Raw genomic sequence first — 26,727 nt, forward strand, 5'->3', positions numbered from 1 at the left:
AAATATATTTCCTATGACAGACGTCCTAAAATCAAGATGGTAATCACAATTAGCTGAGCTGATAATTTCATAATTACGTGATTTTATGTAACATTTGCTTTTCTTCAGGCAAGTACTAGACTTCTATTTTAAAAGCATTCTACGGATGTGTTGTTTTACTATTTTTTTAATTATACCTTGACTTTTCAAGGGGCTGGATTTATGATCATTGAGCGAGAGAAAAAAAAATAGGTCGATAAACTTGTCATTGTTCAGATTACTTGAGATGTTGCAAATATTTGGCGATGACGCCGGCAAGTGTTTAACAGGCTAGACCTGTGGAAAGTGCCTCCCGCATTGACCCAGTGTATATACGTCATTGAAGCGCAAGTGTTTGGTGCCCCCCTGTGGTCTCTCGGAGGAACAATACAATTCGTCAAGGTAGCATCTTTGAGAGCATTAGCCTAGAGATCGACACCAAAACTGGGTAAACAGAGATTACGTTCATCATGTATTTTTTTCCCTTCATGATTTAAAGGGATCGTTACCATTAAACTATCCAATATATTAATTATTCAGGTTGGTGCGCCACATTACATCGACCATAGTTACTGAAGACAGCGAGTGTGTTGAAGGAGGAATTATTGCCTCTCCTTCTGCCCAGGATCGTTATACCTCAGTGGAAGAGTTAACAAAATACTCATCAACCTCTCTAGTCCAATAATATTAATTTTGGCCCACATAATAGATACAGACTCAGCGCTGAGTCTACAGTCTAACCACCTTAAGGATGGAGTACAAGAAGCCCCGATTTCAGGGTCACACAGTCTTTGACACGCTCTCCATCTTCGTAGTGAATCGGTATTTTTCCATATCTGTAGCCAAATCAGCTCTAAACCAGGTGAGTTAGTGAGTGTGGTTCATTCTAATGTGATGTGCAAGCTGCAGCAAATCGTAAATACTACATTAAAACGTGGTAAAGCACGACAGGAGCTCTTCCTGCTTATTGTAATCACGAGAATAAATGCAGAATTATCCCACAAATTGTTTTATTTTGGGGGGAAAAAAAAGACGAAACTGGATTAAAGCGATTTCAGATGGCGGAATTTTTCTCAAAACTTGTCTCCACTGTCTCTGCCTCTGTCTGCAATGTCACAATCGCCTTTCAAAACTGAAATTATCATGTAGGCTACACAGAACTTGGCATCATCAGCTGATAAATATTTTTGTAGTGTCCTTTTTTTTAGAATAACTATAATTTACTGCCATCTAGTGGCCAATTTGAGGAACTGCAACATCTGTTAATCATGTCAATGACCACGAGGAAAAAATTTTCGGAGTACTGTCACCAAAACGACAGTTTTGGGAACAAACAGAGACAATGGAGATGATAAGAATGATAGTCTGCATTATCGTCATTATTGACCAAATTATTGGTATTTTCAATGACCGCTCAAAAAGCCCTCTTCAATTTGTTCACCTTTCATAAAGTCAGCAAAGCGGTTGGAGAGTAACAGAGTACGGCGCATTTCACTGCCCTCTTGTGGTCATTAACAAGTACTGCAACATTATATATAAACTTGCATCAATGGAAGCGCAGTAAATACACTTTCGCTAAAAAAAAATACGTTCGGAATCTTGCTTAAAATATGGATATGTTTATTGTTCTATTTCGTTTTAATTTTCCTATCGTAGCGTATGTATACTTCCTCATTGGTTTTACTCGCGAGGCATAAAAGTTGAACCGGGAGTGTTTGCTGCCCTCATGTGGTCACAACGAAGAACGGAGCAAAATTCGTCAAGGTAACATCTCTGTATAGTCTAGCCAACAGCACTGTTTCCGGTAAATACGTTGCCGACAGAACAGAAAAACCGGCCAAGCACAGATTATTATAGTCTTTTCGTTGTTTCTCGGTGACGTTATAGATGACCTATCAAAGGCAAGGCAAGGCAAGGCAAGTTTATTTGTAGAGCACAATTCATACACATGGCAACTCAAAGTGCTATATAGTTGCAGAAAAATCTGAAAATCACAAAAAGGCAGGTAAAATCATAAAACATAAATAGAATCATTAATTTAAAGAAAAGGAGAAGAAAAGGACAAGAGTGCAGATAAAATACTTTCAGCTGTCGTATGCACGACTGAACAGAGTAGTTTTCAGCCTGTTCTTAAACATTGTCACAGTTGATGCCTGTCTCACATTTTCTGGAAGACTGTTCCAGATTTTAGCTGCAGAAAACTGGAAAGTAGCTTCACCATGTTTAGTCCTGACTCTGGGCCCCTGTAGGAGACCTCTACCTGAGGTTCTCAGAGACCTGGAGGGCTCATATGGGTCTAACATGTCAGAGATGTACTTTGGTGCTTGACCATGAAGAGACTTGTATACAAGCAGAGCTGTCTTAAAGTCTATTCTCTGAGCAACAGGAAGCCAGTGCAGAGATCAAACATGTTAGAAGTCCCGTAAGAGCTAAAAATTGGATCGAAAATAAACTTTGGAGGCAGCGAGTAATTTTATTTTGGAAAAAATAGCTGAAACAGGAAGTTGTCTAAATTATCGGATATCGTCTCAAGACTTGTTTGTTTTTGGTGGTTTAGGTCACAGAGCAACACTGTCAAGACTGGCTTCGCCTGCTTTTATCAATGTCACACTCGCCTTTCAAAAACGTGGTTATCAGGACCTTGGCATCATCCGCGTCAGCTCATAAACGATTCACCATGTATTATTTGGAGTCAGGAGTGTTTACCGCCATCTAGTGGCCATACTAAAAAACTGCAACATCCTTTTTACCAAGTTGGACGCTGTACAAGTGGTAAATGTTTTCGAAGGACTTCGGTATTAGGAACAGAACAACAGAAACGACGGCGAAGATAAGAATGGCAGTCTGCATTATTGATAGAAGTCATCAGTGAGCAAAACAATTGATATTTTCAATGACTACCCTCTCCACTGACTGGTTCACCTTCTATACAGTTAGCTGCTAGAGGGTAAGGAGTATCAGTGTGGAGTAAATCACAGCTCCCTCCTGTGGTCATTTAGAAGTACTACAGCAACCCAAGACTGAGATGACCATAAACGAACGATAACATAATACATGGATATTATTTTTCGTTCCATTTTTTTGTTAATTTTACCAGTGTGGCATGCATGTCCCCCTAATCTTGAGATTAATGGGTAATTATTTAGTTGAAAATTCACCCAAAGAAAAAAGAGAAATCCAGTAACATCAGATGTTTATCCTCTAAGTGTCTCAAGGGTCTAATTTTTATTTTAGATTTTTTTTTCAGGAAGCCCACAGATGACATAGAAGTGTGAGGTACTAGTCCATAAATAATGATGCTATGAAAACACTTGGGAAGCTGGATTGCACCCCATAATGCAGAGTTAAAAAAAAAAAGAAAAAAAAAAAGAAAAGCAAAAAAACATCTTCGGAGGACCAGAGCTTCTTAAGATCTTTTCATTTGTGTTGATTTGCTAAATTTGAGGGTGGAGACAAGAATTTTTTAGACTCCTCATTGATTGATCATACAATGAGGACAAAACTTTGTAAACATGTATATGTATGTAAATTTTGAGTATCTTAGCAAAAATTAATAATGTTAACACTGAATTACTTGCCTACAAGTCTAAGTTTGAAGTTGTTGTTTTGAATCTACAATAGAAAAACTAGTAAGTAAATACCTGTGAACTACCATCACAAAAACATAAAAGTTGTAAATCTACATGTTGGCTAGAAATATTCTAATAATGAGGAGAAAAACACTTTATTCAATTTTTTTTATTAATTAATGTATTATAATGTCTCATTACTATCCCAATATTTATTAAATATCACATGAAAAAAAAGGTTACATTATTCAAATTCCATCCAAAACTACCACAGATGAAAAAGCTTACACAATAAGTAAGAAAACAGTTGTTGTGGCAACACTTTCTGTGTATGGTAGCAAACGGTCTAAAGGTAAATACCATTTCATGCTAAATAGTGAATGCAGATTCAAAAACGTAACTTGAGATTTCAAGATGAACTTGAACGCAACACAGCAATGTTTTCTTTTCACAGTGTGAATTTTGTGTTTTATCCCTTGACGACAGCACGAAAGCATGAGTATGACAACAGACCACAAAAACAGAGACTGCAAAGAAAAGCCGAGTACAGGACAGGACACATATTCCTTTCACAGTACATACAATACAAAACATTAAAGTATACTTGGAAATCATATTAATATGAGTTTATAAAATTCCATTTAACATTATTTACATGTTACCCCTTATGCCTGACATCTAACCTCTACTATTTCAGATGCAGCAGCAATTTGTGCCCCAAATTCATGAGTGATTTCCCAGAATCTCATCCAAATTAATATCTTTCATCCAGTCATCATTTCCAGAGCCTGATTTGAGCAGAGAATCTATGAAGTCTGAGTCTGTGTTTATCCCTGGAACTGTGTTGTCTCCCTCGGGGAGGAAGTCAAAGGTCAGGCGGTTGGCCCGGTTGTTGGGATAACTGTTAGAAGTGGGAGTGGGCTCTGCAAAGTTCCCTGCTGGTACCCTCTGTTCAGGAGAGGACTGGTTCAGAGTTCCTCCTGCAGACGGAGATCCCATCAGGCCGGTTCTTGAACCTGCGTCTCTTATTGAGGGGTTAAGAGGGAGCATCCTGATGTCCGGTGCTACCTGGTTGGGAGGTCCAATGTGCCTCTGTTGGTATGGATGGTTTGGCATGTCCAGCTGCGCGCCCTGAGACTGTAGGGGGTTGGGTAGCCGCCTAACACCGAGTCCAGTTGTTACTTGCTTGTTAGCTGAGCCCCAACCCATGTTTACATTTGTCATCAGGCCTCCGAGACCCTGTCCCGGTACCCCAGAGGAATGTAGATCAGCTGTTGGTCTCGGATGTTGTACACCTGCTACGCTATTCATCCCAAAAGAATTTCCTTGAGTACTGGGGCCAAGGAATCTGGGTTTATTTTGATTTAATCCAATTCGATGCTGATTGTTATGCTGCTGGAACTGGCCGATACAAGAGCTAGGGTGACAGTCGCTCCCGATACCAAACCTGCGGTCAGTTGGTGACACACTCATTTCTGAACTAGATGTATTTGGGACGTGGCAAGACATGGGATGCTGGTCCTTCTCAAGGCCGTTGCTGGAGGACTGGGAGGAGTTTTGACCTAAAAATACCAAGAACAGGAATTTCAATAAAGGTGACAGTTTTGATTTTTTGGGCATCTATAGAAATGTACCTTACCTGTGAAGATGTTTCCTTGCTGAACCATACTCCTTGACTGCTTATAATCAGGGGGTGGTCTCGTGAGATGACGACTGAACTGATCGTGTGGATTGTCTTTGTCCTGAGATGTAAAGATACAGTATGATTAACCAACTCACAAATTTTCATACATTTTTATTGAGGAAGAATAAATAAAATACAGCATACTGAAGTGCTGATGCTGTGTTGTTGCTGGTTAAGTTGTCTCTGCATCACTGGAGATTTGCCTTTCAGCTGGTTGTTGGGTGCCGGGGGACGTGGTTGAGACTGGCCTGAAACCACTCCTAAACTTCCATTAGTGGGCAGCCTGGGACCAGGAGGAACACCCTTAGAGAGACAGACACATCATGGTTTTACTTTGGTGTTACGTTGTAATTTTGAACTACACCATTTTGCCACCTTTCAGCTAAGTGCTGTGAAAGCAAAACAATGCAACAAAATAGGTTGACCACTAGAGGGCGGACCTCTACAAGAAATCATATGTCTGTGTCAAAGATGCTATTCACACTCCAGAATGTGGTCAAGGCTACTCCCTCTGCAGATGAAAAAGGGAGACTTGGAGAGAGGGTTTTTTTTTTTTTTTTTTTGGAATGGGGAGTGCGAGCCCTCCTCAAGGCCTGCTTCTCCCTTGATAATTGTGTCTAAAGAAAGTGGAAAGAATCCCTGAGACAGCAGGAAATGTGTGCCGATGGGGAGTTCAGCGCCAGCACCATGACTACCTCCATTTAATAAGCTCTCCTTTTCTGATCACAGTGTTGTGTTTGGCAAGGAGGCATTCATCCACTAGAAACCCATTTGGCTTCTGACACTATCACATTGAATTAAATGTTGCAGTCAGCAGCCCTGAAATGAGATTGAGACATTGAAACAAGCTTTTTATTTGAAGTCTTGTCCTGAACTTTAGTGGATAAGCTTTTTTCATCATGGGTGTTTGAGATGTTATATGTCCTTGTAATGCATATTTTTTAGCTTTTCCTGGCGGCTGTGCAGACCATCCACACACTCCAAGTAAAACCTGCCCTTCATGTGGACGCAAGGACTCTCAGGCTCAAGCTTCAACCATGAGCATTTGTCATGAAGGAGGTTAATGTGCACTAAATCCAAGTCAACACATTGACTGACGCTATATACACAGCATGTGTTGACTTAAAATGTTTCCCAGGGAGAAATGGATCACAAATCCAACAGTGCATTTAGCAGAATCTATTACTTGGGGGACAAATTCTTTGCAAAGACGAATCCCAATTGCATGGTGACTTTGTGGTCCCCTTGAGAAAACAGGAATAAAGAGGAAAGTGTGTATACACACACGCTTGCATATTATATATATATATATATATATATATATATATATATATATATATATATATATATATATATATATATATATATATATATATATATATATATATATAAATATATATATATGCGTGTGTGTTTGAATGATAATGAATGGGACTGAGCACTGGAGAACTAACGAGACAGGATCAGAGAATGAGGGGAAGTTAAAACTCCTCAGAAGTCACAAGCCATTTCACATCAGCTAATATTCGCCTTTTCCGCCTGAGTTCAACCCACACAGCAAACCAAGCATGGCAATGAGATTACGTAGGGACCAAAAACATCAAAACAGTGGTTTCTCCTGTTACTCAGGAAAGCACAATCCACAGACTTTGATTCATGGTAGAAACTGTGAACAACAGCGTCATTTTCCTCACAGAGGTACACTAAAGATGGCTTGTTCCATCTTTGTTGTAAGAAAAACCCATTGAAGGGTGTTTTGGTTTGTGCAACTGAGTAATCCTGATGTGTCATAAAACTGTTTTCCATGTTTTTCCCCCTCTCATTCTTCACAAGCTTGTTGTAAATGAATACCACATGTGGCTTGAACCTCAGAGATGGAGCAGAGTGATTTAGTCTCCAATCCTGCGGCAATGCAGCTGACAGTGATCCAGGCCCAGCCTTGCCGGCTCTCACACTGCACTTCCTCCAGTCTGGGCTCAGGACGCTGTCCCTAGGGAGCGCCTCGGCATCTGGACTTGGCCGCAGCTCCCTTTCCCAGGAAACAAGTCCTCCCTTCACAGCACTGTGACCTGGTAGGCTCAACCCCCGTGCCCTAGCTGTTATCCTAACTGAAGGATGTGGTGCCACAACATCATCATCAAGTTGAGGATTTTTTTTTTCTGCAAAAAAAGCTTAACCTTAAGTAGTTGCTGTAATTTAGATTCCTGCATTTACAGTAAGAGTTCTGTTCTGTAAAAGGACAAAAAATGCTGTTGATCTGAATTTCCTACAGCTAATTATGACTTATAGATATTTCCAGCAAAAATAACATTCACACATCTGTCAAAGCCCTAACTGTGTTACTGGCAGAATCAGTTCCCAAACATGTCAGTTTTCACTCGGAAAAATAAAAAATCATATATGTATGGATCACTGGAAATTATTTACTTAACACCAATGGCTTACATTTACCTTTTTTGGACACACGGTTGGAAGAAAATAGTGCTGCAGAGCTTATGTATTTTTTATAGGACGTTTGCATCATCATGGGTTACCCCAGCCAAATGCCAATGAGATTTTTACATTGAATTATGACAATAGTAAAGAATAATTTCCACGGCATACAAACATTTTAGAGACTAACGCACATTGTTCAGCAAAAATGCAGCTCTTAAATGTACAAAGCTAACATTTGCAGTGCACAAACTGTGCCTCAGCCGTCACCACAGTTAGCTTTACACGCCTGCCCTCGGCATGGCGACGTTTTTATGTTTTGTTTGGCCCTAAGTGAGGTATTTACAGACATGATTTCATCCATAGAGCAAAATGTTTAATTATATTCAAACAGTATGAACCAGTGACTTCATTTCATACATTTGACAGAAAATTACTGAAAAAAAATCCGATTGACTCTGATATGAGGGAACTGGACATTCAAGAAAGCTAACTCACTGGGGGATTTAGGGCTCTTATATGCATTATAGAAAAACCATAGAGCTGTAATAAATTTTAATATACCAGGTCATGTGCTGGTGTGGGTACAGTAGAAGCTGGCATTTTCTTTTCTCTTTTTGTCTTTCTTTAGCTACGTATCTGACTAGCAATAAAAAAACTGAATCAGTGAAACAGCCATAATGCATCTCTTTCCACTACAGGCTGCCATGTATTCTCAGAGTGAGTGGGGTATTCTTTGTGTGACCTTATTGCTAGAGCTACAGAGCAACATTTGAATTGTGACACATTTGACTGTAATGTAACTGTAAGAAGCTTCAAACAAGCAGCAGAGCTCACACATCTCTGGCTGATTTACAAAAAGGTCTCCAGCTTCACTTGGTGGGAGGAATCCTACTGCTGGTCGCCAGTGTTACACAGGGGATCAGTGCATTCTTTCAGGACCTTTATTTCTCTGGCATTACTAATTCAATTCACTGTGGGAAGAGACTACTCCTTTTCTCCTCTTTATGAGCTGTCCCTTCCTCATTAGCTGGAATTTTAACCCTGTGCATGCTGACGGGGAGAAGATAATCATCAGCTTCTTTTGTTGTAAAATCATAATGTAGCTATTGTTTGTTTTTTTTCCCTCTCTACAATCCCTAAGCGATCATTTCTGCAGCTCCATGTTTGCATATTTTATTTGTTCTGCACATTAAAGCACACTGTCCTTGGGAAAGTTGCTCATCACCAAACCCCTTAAGAACTCAAGCATAGCCTTGCGTTATCAGCATTTTAAAAACACTAGGTGATGTTATTTTCAGAAGCTCAAAGGGATTTTTATAATAATGTATCACATTTCCATCGAAGTCTCATGCCCTTCTTCCTAACGTCTGTCATTTTAAATGTTTTGTTGCTTATAGTTTATTTTAAACATGTGAAATCGATTAAGAACCAGAGCAGACTCAGGAATACAGATACTAAAACCCAAGATGATCATAATGCTACTGTTAAAGTTGCAAATATCAAAATAATGAGTGCTAATGAATATATTGTGCGTTTAGAAGATATTCAACATAATCAAGTTCATTTAACATCCTGATTTTTTTCTTTTCTTTTTGACTTACTTTTTTTGGCACCATTAATCAAAAAAGGGGGACTTCCAGGGGGTTTTAAAATGTGAACAGTGTCACATTCTGTATAGAGTGTAAACAGCTCTTCAGTGCAGTGGTAGAACTGGTTCTGTTTCACTCATGCATGAAGACGAATTCTACCTTGTTTACTTCCATTTATGTATCCCCCTCCTGCTTTTCTAGACACTCAAGTACTTCCCTTGATTTGTAGAGCTCTCTTGTGTAGCTCACATTATCATTTCACACAAAGACAGCTACAGATACTGTTAGTGCAGAAATGAAATAGGGGGACAGTCCAAATCTCCCCCAATCATAACAAATCAGTGATTCAACCTCCGGCACTAGACTAAGCAGATTACTGTCATTTTCCACCACTTGTCCCCCGCAGCTAACAACCTCCAATTAGCAAATCCCGCTGTGCATATCTGTGCCCTGACGGGGAGCCACCATGACAAGCAGAGAAATTAGAAGTCCTGCATGTTAATCTACCATGCTCTGGCAATCTGTGTCATCGTCAAAACACTTTCAGGGGAAATAGATATTCAAGGGAGTGAGAACAGCAAAGGCACAGACAGGAGTTAGATCAATAACAGTGGAGTCAATGAACAAAATGCAGTGCATTGTTGCACAAAGAAGACAAAGTGTTTGACTGTGCTATGTAAATTACACCTTCAGCATTAAAGAGGAAAAATCTATGCTGTATTATTTACTTTAAAGTGTAATTAATAGCTAGCAATGCAATATTTTTTGCAAAAACATCTGGGGGATATGATGAGAAAATATACTTTCAGTATATCTTTAGCTGCATATGTATATGTATGTATATATACACACACACAGATATATATATATATATATATATATATATTGTGTGTAAACCTTTTACTCTAATGTAACTGTGCAATATACACACAAACACATACAAAGGTAATTATGTGGCTTTCCATACATTTAAGACCTAACTATAAAATTATAGGTTTTTAGTTTATGCCTAGAAGACAACTTGTGAAAATGTTAAAACCTTTGACTGAATTAGAACTGCTTTCATCAAGCTAAGTAAAAGACAACGCTGCTCTAAATCCTCATATATGAAGATACATCTGAAATTTTTTTCCTGTGATAGCAGCCAAAAGTGAAGCAATCTGGATTCAAGCCTTTACCTGTTGCTGCTGTGTCAGTTTGAACGGGAGACCTGCTCCATGCATGGGAACAGCCTTGGGTTGCAGAGCCACTGAGGAGGAGATCTGTTGGTTCTGGAAGTGGAGTGCTGAATGTGGCTGATTCTGGCCAGCTGACGGTGAATGTTGCGGCTGCTGCTGAGCTGAAGTCTTGTTTGCTGAGCTTGTCATCATAGGCATCAGCTGGCTGGACGAATGAGGTGCTTTGGGGCTGAAATGTAACGTGGGCTTGTTGCTGAGAGGCTTCATCTCCAAATGATGGGAGCCACTGTGGCCATTTGACTTGAAAAGGCAATTGTTTATCCCTTTACTCTGGGAGCTGATCCTCTGCCTGTTAAGTGGGGTTGGGTTGGAGACCTTGTCCTGGGGGAAGGAGCTGGTGGAAGAATGGGTGCTCATGGCAGGTGCCCAACTAGCTAGTCCTGCAGGTGGTGTGTGATGGTGATGGAGCAGAGTACTTGGCTGCTGCTGGTTTGCTGCCATCTGTTTAAGCTGCTCTGCATGGGATATTTCAGGCCAGCAGGGCATGGCTCTTGGATGCCCTGCCTGAGTATTAGCTTTATGCGATGTGGTGGTAGAAGAAGTGCTGGTCAGTGTGAAAGAGGGCCCTGCTGAGGCTGGTCGAAGCTGTGGTGAGCTGTCATGGACTTGACAAAAATCTGGCGAGTGCTCCATCTTTATTGGCTTCTCCATTGGGGAACACAGACTGGCTGCTGCTCCTGCCGAGCTTGGTCGCCCTAGATCCAAACCAAATGTATCATCCTGTTTCAGCATCTTCTCAAACTCCAGGTCATTCAGCGGGGCCACTGACTTTGTTAACTCATCAAAAAGATCCTGCAGATCTGGGTCGATCTGACCACCTCCTTCATCTTTGAAGTCAAATATCATATCTGTGTTTGACTGGCCACAAGACTGGACCTCAGTAGGTTCCTTTTTCATTTCTTTCAGGGTCATGTTGAATATGTCTGACCCGACTCCATGGGGCATCATATAATTCTTCCTTGGCATGCCCATGTTTGAGGACCCTTGCAAAGAGTGAGTCTGAGTTAAGTTATGATTGCATGGCCCATGTCCGAGGCCACCTGTATCTACACGGACTCGCTTTAAGTCTGACCCAGAGAAACCAAAGGAGACTGCAGTCTGCTTGGGTGTGTTTCCTGGTGCATGCCCCTCAATCTTTCTGCGCAAAGATCCTTGAAGCTGCAAAATACAACAGAACAGAATAAAAAATTAAAATACTGAAAAATACTTCAAACGATTATAACATTACCATCATCTCGTTATTTCCTACTCAAAGGTGCTATTTGTAAAATTCCTGCTCCACACTTCAAACCACTCTCAATCTCTTCCATAAGGGAATGCTAATGAGGCAGAAGGCAAAGCTGTCAATTTACCTGCAAATATACCTTTCAATCTTCATCTATGATCACAAGCTGTAGATAGTGACTGATATAAGTGGCCAGATGTCTAGTATAGGGTGGCAAAGATGGCATTGTGCTTAATGTTCCCTGAAATGTATAATAACTGCTTGTGTTGATTGTACTATGGCTTGTAAACTGAGCTGTTTGGTTCGGCATGCTTTGCCTACAACCACCATGACCCAACATCATTTACAAGCAATTGCAGTTTGACTGTAAACAGATACCAGCAGACAGAGAGGTTACCAGAAGAGGAGGAAGTAAGTAGAGCAAAAAGAGAAATACTTCGGTCAACAACTTCTGACCTTGTAAATGTAAAATCCCGTTTCATAAGACTGACCAACTCAGGGTAGCTGAGGGTAACATCATAGCAAGGCATAAAGAACTGTTGCTTTTGGTTTCTTCTGGAGACATGGCTGAGCTACAACAACTATCAGGTCAGCCAGTGAGAAGACATTAGGCAATTGCATTCTAAAAGCAATGTTGCTTGTTTTGTCTCCGTTCTTGTTTCTTGTGGCTTAACTTATTCTTAAGCAATTTGGGAGAGGCTAAAACTGGAGATAGCTTGAGGAAGCCATGCTGCTCTTTCATGCAAGAGGGAATCACTAATGCCTCTTGAGGTGCAAACAGACATAACAGAGTGGTGCTAGTTGTTTTTGGCTAGGCCTGAAGGGAGTGGCCGTATGAATGTGTCAGACTTACTGAATGAATGACTGAGGGAATCAGTGACTGTCCATTGTTGAAATGCACGTGTGAGTGAAGGGAAAGAGCAATTCACACTGAAGAACTGAAGGAGGCCCTAGTATGCGGGATACTGATGTTCTGTTGAGTCAAGCAACAGAGCCTTGTTGCAGTCTGTGGCAAATTGGTGAATGGAATGGTAAATGGACTTAAGTTATATATTTCTTATATAGTTCTACCTTAGCAACACTCAAAGCACTTTACAATGTCATCTCATTCACCCATTCACACACACTCATACTGATGTTGCAGGCTGCCACGCAAGACAGCAACCTACTTATGGGGAGCAATTATGGGTTTAATATCTTGCTCAAGGACACTTTGACATGGTCACCTGGGGTGAGAATCGAACCAGTGACCCTTCAGATGCTAGACAGCCACTCTACCTCTGAGTCATGCCCAAATCATGTAAGGTTTACTGTTTCCCTGAATATCTAGGTACTGGTGACATGGGATTTTTGCAAGTGGGGACAGCTAAGCTAACTAGCGAGCCTTAACACTCACTGGCAGCCGTGACCGGTCGCAGCACACTTTCTATAGCCAGGTGCTCAGCATAAGGACAGCAAATTTTAAGTGTCATCCAGACAAACACAGTGCTTTACATTATTCATCATATTCCACCTTGCACATATATGTTAATTTGGTCTTAACCAAGCTTGCCTAGTCTTGTTAAGTCAACTTTAAATAAATACCTTTGATTGCTAGGATTAGTGGACTAGTGATTTATGTGTCTATTAAGTCATCACTGTTATGACCCGGCTCAACAGAGGCCACAACAAAAGAAGAGGAATTACCTTAACAAAGGATTAAAGCCAATACATGCAAAATCAGAGAACTACAGTAACATGATGTGGTGCCAGGAGAAGAGGGAGTTTAGGTTACTGCTGGGGGTGGGTTTTATTGGGTGCACTGGAGTCAGTGGTCAGCTGCCTCCAATCTCCTGATCTTTCCAGGAAGGAACTGAAAAGCTAAGCAAACAACTCGCAGCAACAAACAACAACCCCAACAAACCCATGCCCTGGGTTGGTGAAATACTATTTAAATTAATCCAATTTTGCAAGAGACACAATACTCAAGTGAAATTTAAAAGGACTTCATAATTACATTATTGCTTAGTATAGCTATTTTATTTGAGTTGTAAGGCTTCTTCCTTATACCATTATTACTTGGCATTTGAATGGCTTTTGAATAACTGATTTTATGAGAGTGATCAATGCTTTATTCTAATCTCAATCTCTCAGTCACTTCACTTACAAAGGCAACGCAAATGCATTCAAATATTACATGCCAGGTTTTCATATGAAATTTAATTTGAAGATTTGCAGTGCAATGATGAAAAGACTGCTCCAGCATTTAGAAAGTCATTTTGATATAGTGTATTTTGAGCACAGTAGATGGGCCTAAAAGATATATAGTTAGGAATCTGATATAGTCAACAGACTACTGAGAGTTGAATAGAGCCTTTGTCTGTTTCCCCTCATTTGCATACATTATATTTTTTTCCATTGTGCTTCGTTAGATAGCAGTTTCTCCTTTGTGGCTGAGAATCTGCTTAACATGCCGCTGCTGAATATCTGTCTTCCTTTTGTTTTATCCCATCCATGTATTCAGTTACAGTAATAGGCACATGGCAGTGGCTCACAACTATACTTAACACTCATGCTAACATAGGAAAATTAAAAAAAAAAATTATATGTTCCAATATAGATATCATTGTCATGGCAACAAATCACTGAGTTTCCTCATTTCATTTGAGCCCGTGAAACAAAAATTCACTGGGAACTAAATTGTCTATCCAGCGATAATCTCAGGTTCAGTGTTGTACAAAAATATTATCTGATTAACTGTTCATGTGGTGCCTGCATGGAAATAAAATGCCTCGGATTGTACAACAACCTTAACACCGGAGAGGAGCATCAGTGTGTTGCATGTTTCGCTGTGGGAACAAATTTGAGTCATTCCTACCAGCTGGCAAACATTACATTAAGATGATTCACAGCCTGAGGGTTTGGAGTGAATCCTGCAGCTCACTACATCTCTAGCTACTTTGTATGTATCACATCTGCTAATGCTCTTAACAATTGTTTAGAGACGCATCCTCGCATTTTAATCAAGGTATAAATATCTATGTGAGTCATCAAGCCTCCTTTATTAAGGCTTAAAGTTTTTGATAGTATGTTGGTTGTGGTGGGGAGAAAGAGGGATATTTTATTGGTCAATTCTATTCAAATGATCATATCAGTGTTTTTAATAGCTTTTGGTCTAGTAAGTTGAGACTGTTAAGCGTGACATTACTTTAGACAGTGAACATGAAGGTGGCTGTTTTCCTGCCAAACAGGCTGCCCCTTATTATGAAAGCACAGTAGGAGGGGTCGACTAGAAGTTCTTGAAACTGTGAACCAGTTATGGTCAAACTGTGAACTTAACCATAATCGATAATAACCGAACAAATGATTGATCATGTCATAGAAATAATGGTCAGAGGTCTATGGACCTCATTAATTAAATGTTTTCACAAATTTACTCTTAAACGCTACAGGACTTGTTAAGCCCTCAAATTTGTCTTACAGGCAGGAAGCAAATCCTGATAGCTTTTTGTAACTCCTTGGCCCTGATCTCTAGCTCTAGTACAAAAACCTTTTTGCATACCAGGGCGATTGCCAGGGTCTGTAAAACTAAATTAAGGGCTAAAAAGTGTCATCCCAGTAATGCCTAAAGGGAATAAGGGAATATTCTGCATAAAATACTCTTTAATAAAGAGGACAAACATATACATAAATTCCAGCCGGTCTGGAAGGGAGAAGCATGTAACTCTAAGAAAGTAATTATATTAATAAAATGTGTAAATTCCCCATTTTTATGGGAGGAGGTTTGGGTAAGAAGACCTAATGCGGGAGCAGGATTTTATAATATATCAATAGTGGAAAAAAGAAGTCTGGTACTGCTTATATTTTCTGAGATGATTTTAGTACAAGAAGCTCCTCTTGCACTGTACATAATATTATTACAGACATGTACCATCTTTGTAAATGCTCCAACAATCCTTCAGTCTGGTTTTTCTCCTTTCAGCTGCCACACAAGACGTCCTGAGCTCATTCACCCATGGTGTATTTTTAGCTATCAAAATCAAGGTTTTCAGAACATTATCAAATACATAATGCTGAAATGAATCAGAATCAGAAATCAGAATCAGAAATCCTTTATTAATCCCTTGTGGGAAATTGTTGGATTGATTGAACGCAACTAAACGGGTGTCCACAGAGTATGGCATTATTCTATGACTATTCAATTTCATATACCCACCTACTCAGCTGTACATAATACATACAATTTGCCCATAAGTGGCCAAAAAATTATAATGAAACTTTCATATGAGACACACTTAACTTATAACTTAACTAATAGTAAAATTACATGCATTTTGAAGCCCATTTGACCCTTTACAAATCAAGATATACCTGTAAATTGTAATGCTTCCAAAATAAACAAAAAAATCATGGTTTTTATGTTAAACAGGCCTTCCTGTGTTTGCAGTTCATATACAGATTCTCATTCTCCTTCCACAGGGCTCTTTCTGGAGAAGACAGACAGGAGTACTCCTCATGGTTCAAGGCACTGTCTGAGAAAACACATCATGAATAATGGAAAGGACAGTGGATGTGTTGCAAAAAGCCATTGTGAGACAGGGTTGCCTCACTACTGCCTCTGTGCCATTTAAAAATAGACTAGTCAAGAGAAGTTCAAAATTCAAAGCTTTGTGCCACTTTGTGCTTTGAGATTTTATCAATGTTAGATCATGGTTATGTGGACACCCTGATACAACCTTCCTGAAGAGAAAAAACAAATACCTGAGCACAAAACCCCCTATATAGTCTTCAAACGATTACGCATACATTTTTCTCATCAACTAACAGATAATCCTGTTCACTCAGTGCTCAATACTCAGAAGCAGTGGCCTCCTAGCTGGCCTTAAATCCTCATGACAGATCTCCAAGTAATCTGAAAATAGATTTTTTGATTAACATTTAATGAGCTTAGAAGCTCTGAATGACTTTGAAAGTGAATCCTGCAGCATAAGAGGCTCAAACCTATGCATTCTATACTGATTATCTTACATATTTGCAGTACTGCTCATGTTCATTTTATGTAATGGCCAGTATAATTTTTCCACTGTCAAAATCTATTTTAGAAGTGATGAGAACACAAAACCAAGGTTGACAAAATTCTCTTCAGGCTGGAAGTTGAAAAATCCTTCATGTCACGACAACATAAAAGATCCCTTACTACATGTTGATTCAATTTTTTTGTGGCATCCACATGACATCATTAAACATAATGCTTTGATTGACCTGTGGACACAAAATTCCTCATGAAATAATAAAAATAAAAGAATCAAAAATAAATTTGACTTATCAACATGAACATTTTGATGCTGCTTAGTGATGCCCTCTGACAGTTGGGGTGAGAAACATGACCATGTCAACAGAGGCTATCTGATCCTGGGAGCTGAAAGGCCGGTAGCTTATGTGTCAAGCTGAGCAGTGTGGTGATGCTAAACACAGTGGAAGGGGCTCCGGGTGAGCCATCACAGGGACACAACACCAGGCCTCCTGGTACCATCTGTCAGTCCAGAGGCACAGCCCTCAGAGTCATGCATGGTTGTAGGGTATAGGTTTGAGTGCGTTCTGAGGTTCTGTGTGCTAGAGTGAGTCTGAGAGTGTAAAGTCAATGAGGGACTGATCTTGCCAGGCTTTAATCTATTCACCAGAGCTCTGAAACATGTTGCAATCTGCTCCTGCAAGAGTTAGAATCCTTCCTCTCTGCATCTGACATGGAAAAACAGTTCCAAAATAGAGGAGCAAATATGACTATTGTGTTCCTAGGGAGACATAATATTTATGCAGTTCCCAGGTTGCACACTCTTCAAAGACGGGATTTCAGCGAGTTTAATGCAAGGTAAGAAACAGGAGTACTCAGACCAGTACCAAAGATCAGCTGTCACAGACAATTCAACAATATGTTTACTGAATTTGGAGAAAGCATGGAGGTCTTAATGTAATTATAGAGCTTCTTCAAGCTGTCCAAAGCATTGAGCCATAGTGCTCTATCTAGTGAAACTGAGGAAAACATCTTCGATAATTTGACATTTTTAATTATTCAAAGGAAGGTAAGATAAGGTAAGGTAAGGTCGGGTAAGGAAGCTGTGGCTGAGACTGCTTCAAGACAGCCTGTACATTCTGAGGCAATCTCAGTCAAATCAGGTCAGGGACAGCAGTGACTATGATGACAGGAACTGTCATATTCTGCTCTGCCTTTCCTATAACAGTTTTTCCTTTTTTCAATCCTCCTTGTTTACTAAGCATGTTTCTATTCAGCGCACTTCAAGTCATATCAAAGTGTGCACTGTTTATCCCATGATGAAACAGAATTGTTCAAGACAAACTATTACTTGATAAAAAACAACTATTTATGGCCGCCCACAACTGTCAGGGGTACCTGTCGAATGTAGCATGTTCAACCTCATGCTGGTTAATGACACAATACAATGTGGCATCACACAAAATCCATCAAGGCATGTGTGAGATGTATTTTTTAAAAATCACTTCATAATGGCTGCCACAGGAAGTGACACCATCAGATCATAAATTTCTCAAATGAAGCACCATATCTAGTGGACTAAATTATGAAGCAAATAAAACAGGGCATATCAAATTCAATAAAACAATAATGCAGGAAATTAGTAAGCATGTTAGAAAAAAATGACCAACGATGATATGGATACAGCTAAGACCTTAAAATAAATGTTTCACAGGATACATTGAAACAGTCATAAAGTTACAGTTCAGTCACAAGCAGCAGCAGCAGTTGTTGTGGCGGTTACAGGAGCATGATAAAATACTAACATTTTGGGCTTTTTTGATTTTGATTCCAAGATGATGTTTGGTTACCAAAATGAGATATGGTATGTGCTATATACAAATATGGGCAGGCATTAGCTTCACCGCAACAGACTATTTTATAGCGATAAAATTATTATGCTATTATACAATGTTTTTCCAATTGTTGTCTTAAATACTAGCAAACTACACTCAAAATATTACTGACTATTATTAATATATTTAATCAGTCTGCATAGGGAATGTCAAAAGGTTGCACAGGGACGTGAGAATAGATTCACCGTGTGCTTTCCTAATCAGGCTGGCACGTGTTGGGACGTCGCAACGCACTGCAGAGGTGGGCTACTTCTGGCTCATCAGCACTTTGCATCCCCACACTTCCTGACACAGTTGTATTAGATTGAGGCTGTCCTCCAGAGAGCAGGCAGGAGAGAAGGATGAGCAGCAGCAGCAGGAGGGAAAAATAAGAGAGAGGCAGCTTTGTGGCAGCCTCCGGGAAATGGGAAGAGATGATAAGAGTTCCTTTGAAGAGAAATCATCCATTATGTTTACTGAAGGCAGATTTTTAAACAGTTACTGTAGCTCAGCTCCAACATTCCAAGGAGAAACTCACTATTTTAATAAAAGGCAGCCTGCATGTTAAAAATTCTGTTCAAAACATTCAAATATCAGCTCTTCAGTATCCAACAGCCCAGACTGAAATCCAACATTCCAATCAGTCCATGCTTTGGCATGCTTTTTGTTCAGGATCGGGCTGTTTAATTTAATAACTAAAGAGGGCAGGAGGAAGCAGCTAAAAAAAAATATGTAGGGACCCTGCAGAAAATAAATGGGCCTCTTAAGAAAAGTAAAAGTTACACAGACTGCTGCTATCCCCGCAGTCACTGTGGACTGCGCACAAATTAAAATAATGTCTGCTTTAAACTGTGGTAACTGGATTAATGTGCGTTGGATATCTAAAATCAAGAGGTACTTTAGGATAACTATAACAAAATACTTTTTTTTTTAATAAAAATACATGTTTCATTCAACATTAATAACTCCCTCTCTTTCTCTCTTGAATATATATATATATATATATATATATATATATATATATATATATATATATAAATAAAAGTTGTCGCCCCCATATTCCAGGCTGCCAAGATGGTTGTTAAGTGATGCTGAGAACAAATATGGGGTATGTGAGTGCACGATGGAGGGGGTAGGCTGACTCTGACAAGGCATCACTGCAGCACCAGCAAGAGCACGCCACCGAAGACGTACCACAGGTCACAAACATCGCAGTGACAAGCCGTCACATCACATCACCCATGGCCATGTGGCTCACAGAGATCCTGACACTGCTGTCGCTTCTCATCTACATGTCATTCTTAAAAACAGAGACATTTATTGAGGAGGAGAGAGGGCATCCTGGACTCAGGAGCAAGCCCAGGCAGCAGGCACCTGTGTAGCTTCTCGAGTAGCAGGATTCCCCTATTAATTATTAAAGTGGGACATTAGAGGATGTGTTCAAATCCACTGGCCATTACACACTGAGCATGCTGAAAAATAATTTCCAGGAATATGTGTAAAAATCTGATCTCAACAGGCAAACCAAACTGCAATTCACTGTGCTTTGCAGTGATACAACAAAATTAAGATCTCAGAGTGCATTTAAAGACAATAAAAAGTTGAAACACAGACTCATAGGCAAGGGTAACACTAAGTTACCTGTTTTTACCTATTGGGTACAGTACATTTTCTGTAAAAAAAAAAAAAATCCCTTTTAAATTTATATTTGATTTTAAATCCTTCTTTAAATGAGCTCTCAATTTTAGAAGACTCCAAGAGGAGACTGAGGAGCATCTTAACTAAAAGTAATTTCACTTTGTTTGGTTCTAATACCAATAACACTGAGTAAACCTGACCCAAGATGACCTGAGGGGTCTTAATGCTTCATATCAGAGATTTAGACCTAAGACTATTAAGTGTTTAACAGTCAAGTTCAAAGATTTTAAAATATATCCTTTGACACAAAGGAAGCCAGTGCCGTGATGGAGGGTGCAATGTAAATATGTTGCACTGTGAAGCAACAGCATTCTGGATGACCTGCAGCTGTCTGACTGATCTCTTGCACAGTCCTGCGAGGACATCATTACAACAGTCTACCTGTTAGAATAATAAAAGCATAAAGATTCTTTTTTTCTGTATCTTGATTGGATGGAAATACTTTAATTCTTGTTATAATTAGTTTTGCTCTAAACAGAAAAGAGGTAAGGGAAAGGAAGATGTCTCACCATTTAACAAACATCTATCCATGTAGGGCTTGCTTGTCAACAGCATATAGGCTAAGCTGCTGTTGCAGCTCAAAGGGTTTAATTTAGCAGTAACACAGGCTTAAGTTCTCATTGGTCCAATAATCTAAGTGCTGTAAGCACCTTCTATCAGCGGTTGCTATTTCAATCCACATATAAAGTACTGCATCAAAAATGACAGCACATGATGTACTTAACACAATAGTGCATGTATTTCAATTGGTACTGCATGTGTGCACCATGTCTGCTTAGGGGCGAGACGCAGGAGGAAGAATTAAGAAATGATTTTAAGGCTGGGATACTGCTTGAGGGTGTGGGAGGGATAACATAAATCAGAACTTAAAAGGCTTCTGGGTAGCAGAAGCTTAAATGAACAACACCTGCAGACAGCAGAGGTCACTGTGAGCATAAAGAAATGACAGAGAAGGAGAAGGTTTCTCTTTTATATATAATACAGAAATAATACCAGCACTGAAACCTGGGTCTCTAAGTTAATAAATTAATTAGATGAGGTACAATGTATCTTTAGTAAACTATCACATCAAATGTATCGAGTGCAGAGGTGATATGTGGAGGCCACATAAGAAAGTAGAGCAACTGATAGTTTTAGTTGCTCTAAAAACATATGTCTTGCTTCACAGGTCTAAACCTCAACTATCATGTTTGTGTCACTAGCATACAACTGCAAGTACCTTGTCCTAGCAACCATCAAACACAAGGTCTGCCTCCGGTCATGCCACAGGAAAAGGCCCATAAGCAGGGAACAAGTTGCTTTCCTGTTTTCAAAGACGATTCCTATGGCATGCGGAGCCGTTTCCTGCTTGCTAGGCTCATTTCACCATCTCAAACATCTGGCTGCTCTTCAACATGCAGCTGCATCACAGTGAGAGCCAATAGTGTCACTGCTGGGTTGAGCAACATAGTTACTAAGCCATTCCAATAATATCTGGTACTGGAAAGAAAACCATCATAGCAAATCCAAGGCACCCAAATGGTGCATTATTCAGGATCTACTGCAGCAACTAGTGATTAGCTTATGTTTATTCTCACCAAATGTATTAATTCTTTAATGTTACCTATCAAATTCTCTAGCTAAAGCTGCAAGTCACAAATCAACTGGCAATCTGATGTGAATACAGCAAAGTGCTCTTTAGCAGCCTTGCAGTGGCGATTTCCCAGTGAAACAAGGATCCATTTTATATCCCGTGGGAAACCTGGGCTGAGTGGTTAATGCTATGTTAATGCTGCTTCACTCAGCCAGGTCTTGATAAGCCTCATGCTTTTAGAGAAGGGGAGTAACATTTTATGTTTTAACGGCTTCAACACAGATAAAAAAAAATCCCCCCAAAAAAACCCAAAAAACCAAACAAAAAAAACAGCAGTTGAAGGGTATACTTGTTAAGCGCTGTCATCTCGCTTAACTTTTTGCTTAAATTACACAGATGCATTTGAACAGGAGAGCAGTCACACTAATCTGCACTCATGCTCTGAGACAATCCTCAGCTAGTTTGGTTTAAAAAGGGACTGCTGCAGCAAGAAAGCAAGGAGAAAAATAAGAGTGGGAAGCTTTGTTTGACTCCCACTCCTATCAGTTCTGACATTCCAAATAAGGTCTGTGTAGACCAGTGCTGGCAGAGAAGGTCACAGAAAAAACACTGCAGAACTCTCAACGACTCCAACCAAGGAAAAAGATTGCGTGGTGGGGGGAGCAGAAAGTATGTGACCTCTAACAGTGCATTCTGGTTTGAGTTTTCAGAATACTTTTCTCTTAAAGCTCATTTATATTTATTCATATTTTCATAACAAACTCTAAGGAAATTATGGTGAAGAACTATGCATTCGCAGCTCTACTGAGCTTATTGTTATTTTGGTCAAATAGAACATTTACTTCTTTTTTTTTTTTTGATTCAGCATTCCTGTCCTCATAACAGGCAGCTGAAGGACGAAGTTAGTGACTCGCTCGGGAGGCGGGAACCAAAAACAAAGTTAAAAGGATTTATATTTGTCAAATGGTCAGAAACATTATTCCACTTTAAGTCTAATGTGTTTGTGTATGATTAATGGAAGTACATTGATCAGGCTGATCTGATATATATCTAAACAGTTCTTAATTTAAAATTTTGGTCCATTTTTGCTCAACGGTATTGTTTACAATACGTATGTGCACCTGCTACGGTGTTAAAAAGCACCTGTTAACACTTTAGCACCCCCAACTTTATAAGGTGATAATATGTCCTGATTGGTTCTTATTGTTTGGTGTGGATTTCTTAAGCTGCTTTAACTTAACATAGAGTGGTATACATACACTGTGCATGTACAAAATAAGACATTACATTCCAAGAGTTGAAAAACTTTCCCTCCCACAGAGCCCTGCAGGTACTGAGCTCACCACCGTCTGGACAAGAGGTGCTGCTCTCAGTGGCAGGAAGAGTTACGGTTGCACTAAATCCTGTCTCGTAGCAAGTTTCTGCATGTAGGCACTTCTCGTGTGTGTCGACATGGGTCTTGTGAACTAACGCTTTAGGTCTTATTACATGTCACAGCTGGTGAGAGATAGTTTGCTCTCATGTAATCTGTCAATGTGGGAAAAAAAAATGTTTCCATGATGTGATTAATGAAATTCAAAATTAGAAAACAGAACAAACATTGAGATTAGGGGAAATGATTGTGCTGATAAAGACAACTGTCGAAACATTTGCTAAGAAACTCATCTGATCTGAAAATAGTCCAAAACTGGCGCTGGCGTCTGTTCAAATAAATATATTCTGTTGCTTAGAAATAGACACACTGTTCATTTCATGTAAAAACAAAACAAAACAAAACATACATTACACCAACTTATCTAAAGCCTTTCTACTTGATTAAACATGATAAATTACAGTCTACTCATAACTTGTGACTTTTATGGTGCTGTGCAACAGAATGGCATTGAACCCTCCAAATACAAAGACAACTGGGATGGCTCAGATGAGAGACCAACAGCCATGTGGCTATCATGACAGCATTTGTTAAAAGAGGGAAGTACAGAATCTGCCTGGTTTGATTGGCTGCAGCACAACAATAACATAACTGGGCAGAAGCAGTCAGATGGCACCAAGATTGGCAGATAACTATGGTAGAAGGAGTTGGAGAATCTCTCACTTCCAGTCTGTTGTACACATGTTTCTCAGCCAAGGATGAGAGAATTTGAGAACATATTACTAAGACCGTGAACATGTTAAGAAGATGTAAATATAAACACGGTGGGCAACTGTTTCATTTTTTGGTTAAAATTCAGCATTGTAAGAGGTCACATCTGCATGTTGTTGGTAGAAATGTCATTCAAACATCTACCGGTGCCAATGTGATCAGGATATCACATTACACATTATGCTGCTGTTACATTCAATTACACCCAGGTTGAAGCTGTGCTCATGAAATGATCTGCATTTCCATTCCAGGATATGTTATTTGGTCTGGGTGGAAGAGATTATCCTGCTTGCTTGTGTGGATTTCACAGCTCAACTGGCAAGGCGTCACAGACTAGACAGCTGTTTTTTTTCCCCTCGCTTTGACTACTTTAGGCAAAACAGATGAGCCATGGTGATTCAAACTCAGCCAATTGAGGAAGCATAATAGAGAGGAAAATTCCTTCTTACCAGGGGAATTATTTCAGTGGAAATGACAATGAGGACAAGCACTGTTGAACAATGCCAGTATTTTAATCAGTGTGATGAAAAGTTGTTCTGATATACGGTAAGGTGCATTAGACTAAAAAGGCTACGCACTGTGCAGTCTATAAGAAATTGTCTGCAAAGTATGTCCACTAAAAGTCCTTTTTGGCCACTGACAGGCTGAGATTGTTATCAAAGGTATCTGGCAAAATCATGAAAAGGATTGCTTTTGATTGTTTGATACTAATCTGTGTATTGATGTCAGGTTATCACAATACATCCAGCTCATACAGCAATTTTTGCAGGTATATTTGGCGTAGGATTTAATTTCCAATTTGACAGAGAATAGACCTCCCAGTCATTACTAACAATAAAGGGAGGAGGAGAAAAGTACAGATGACCCCTAGCTGAGAGCCCGGTTGCTCAGGAGTGGAGTCAAGACAAAGGGCCCGAGAACTCAGGAAATCAAGAGGAAAAGTGCATCAAGAAAGCATCATAAACACTTGAACAAACTGCTCAGGAGAACCCAGTAGAAGTCAAGCAAAACTTTTAGGAGGGAAATCATGAATAAAGTAGAATACAGTGGCAGGTATAATGCTGTCATCATCAGTGAGGCAGTAGAAAGGAAAAATAAATTGATGGCTCGGTGGCATGAGAGGGCAGCGGCACAAGTGCTTGAAGAAAGCAGAGGAGTCCAAAAATGAGAGTCTACATGTCCTCTGGGATGGGATCAGAGGAAGGCTTGCTAGATTAAGGAGGTCACAGCGCATCTGGTGACAAAAAAAAAAGAAGAAAAATGAGAGTGCAATTTTCCTCCTTCCTTGATAGACACATGTGCCTCTTAAGGAAAAAGCCAAAGGAACAGTGGAGGTCTCCAAAAAAAGCAAGAAGAGCACATCCACCTTCACTGGAGTGGCACGACAAGGAATCAGCCACTGGGCCCAGCAAGATCAGTACCAGACCAGGACAAACAGAATAATAATAATGTACAAGTTTTTTAAGATTTCCCATGAGCATGGAAGCTCCTACAGACCCTCAAGAGAATTGTTGGAGTGACCTGAACATTTAATCTGAGTGGCAAACGGTGGCCAGTGTGAGGAAAGCGCATTCTGGGCATTTTCACTTTAAGCTGAATTACCAAAACCTTCAACTGATTGCAAAATCAGTTCATGTCACTGCACTCTGACTGAATCATTTAATCAGGGGCAAAATTGAATTGGAGTATGGAACTGGTAGCCCATATTAAAAGGAATCAAAAGTTGAGGGATCACCATATCTGTCATCAAACAAGGTGTGATCAAGCAAAGAGAGAAAACAACACAATAATTCTACGTGATTCAAAAAGAAATTACTTTTTTGCTGGTACAACATCTAGAGTCTAGCGTAGCTAGGATCTACATACAGGGAACTGAATGAAACAGATGTGTGCTTACCACACAGTGAAATGAAATACATAATCAGTTTCACCTTGAGCTCTTCCCAGATTTTTGTATAAAACCCAATTTTTCCTCTTATGCTTACAGGAAAGTGGCTTTGCGCCTACATTTACTCTACCCTGACATGCGCATGTGACAAAACTGTGCTTAATACATGTTTGTATGCCAAGACCCTCAACCAAGGAGCCTGACTTGAACACTGAGGGGAAATGTTCTTCATTGTAAAGGTTGATGGCTTGATTGAAAATAAGAACACTCAGGTGAAGAAATATATATGTTTCAGGTGCAAGCCCAGAGGAGGAGGAGTTAGAAACGCCTTCCAATAAAGTTTATATGGCTGAAAATCTACATCAGCAAGTCAACACGATCAGGTCAGTTCCAACACCTGGGCTACAAGGCCCACCTTGCATACCTTTCTAAACTGCTCAAGCCTGCATGACTGTTATGATCACACAGACAGCATCACTGCTACTGCCAGTCCTGTCTTTTAACACTGAGTTTGCCATTGACTATTGGGCATCAGTAGAATATCTTATTTAATTTAATGATATTTTCAGATCTAACTGATAAAGGTATTGAACCTGCATTCAATGGTACCACATAACGTTTAATTTTATAATTTTTTTTCTGTCAGTTCTTGCAGTTACGTATGTGTGCATCTCACTTTAAGAAAATGCAGTGCTAAAGCTGCTTGTTCTGTTGCTATCATTTTTGCTCCCACTTTACCAAATAGTTAATCTGTCAAGAGAAAATGCCGTTTGCTAAATGTATAGAACAAACTGGAAAAGGC

At 39.7% G+C, this 26,727-nt stretch overlaps 1 protein-coding gene across 1 annotated transcript in view; it reads right to left on the reverse strand.

Moving 5' to 3' along the window:
- Window positions 1-3,728: 3,728 nt before the first annotated feature.
- The window catches only part of maml2 (mastermind like transcriptional coactivator 2), a 41,378-nt gene continuing 18,379 nt past the window's right edge, over window positions 3,729-26,727 (reverse strand). Inside the window, exons 2-5 of the mRNA XM_086216463.1 lie at window positions 10,475-11,692; window positions 5,416-5,574; window positions 5,227-5,329; window positions 3,729-5,149 (exon numbers count right to left, since the gene is read on the reverse strand). Of these exons, the coding sequence (XP_086072589.1) occupies window positions 4,311-5,149; window positions 5,227-5,329; window positions 5,416-5,574; window positions 10,475-11,692 (2,319 nt within the window). The 3' untranslated portion in view covers window positions 3,729-4,310. The remainder of the gene's footprint in view (window positions 5,150-5,226; window positions 5,330-5,415; window positions 5,575-10,474; window positions 11,693-26,727) is intronic.

Source organism: Aulostomus chinensis, chromosome 10 (assembly GCF_037954235.1).
Source record: "Aulostomus chinensis isolate RoL2024-O1b breed Wild chromosome 10, RoL_Achi_v1.0, whole genome shotgun sequence".
NCBI classification, from domain to species: Eukaryota; Metazoa; Chordata; class Actinopteri; order Syngnathiformes; family Aulostomidae; genus Aulostomus; species Aulostomus chinensis.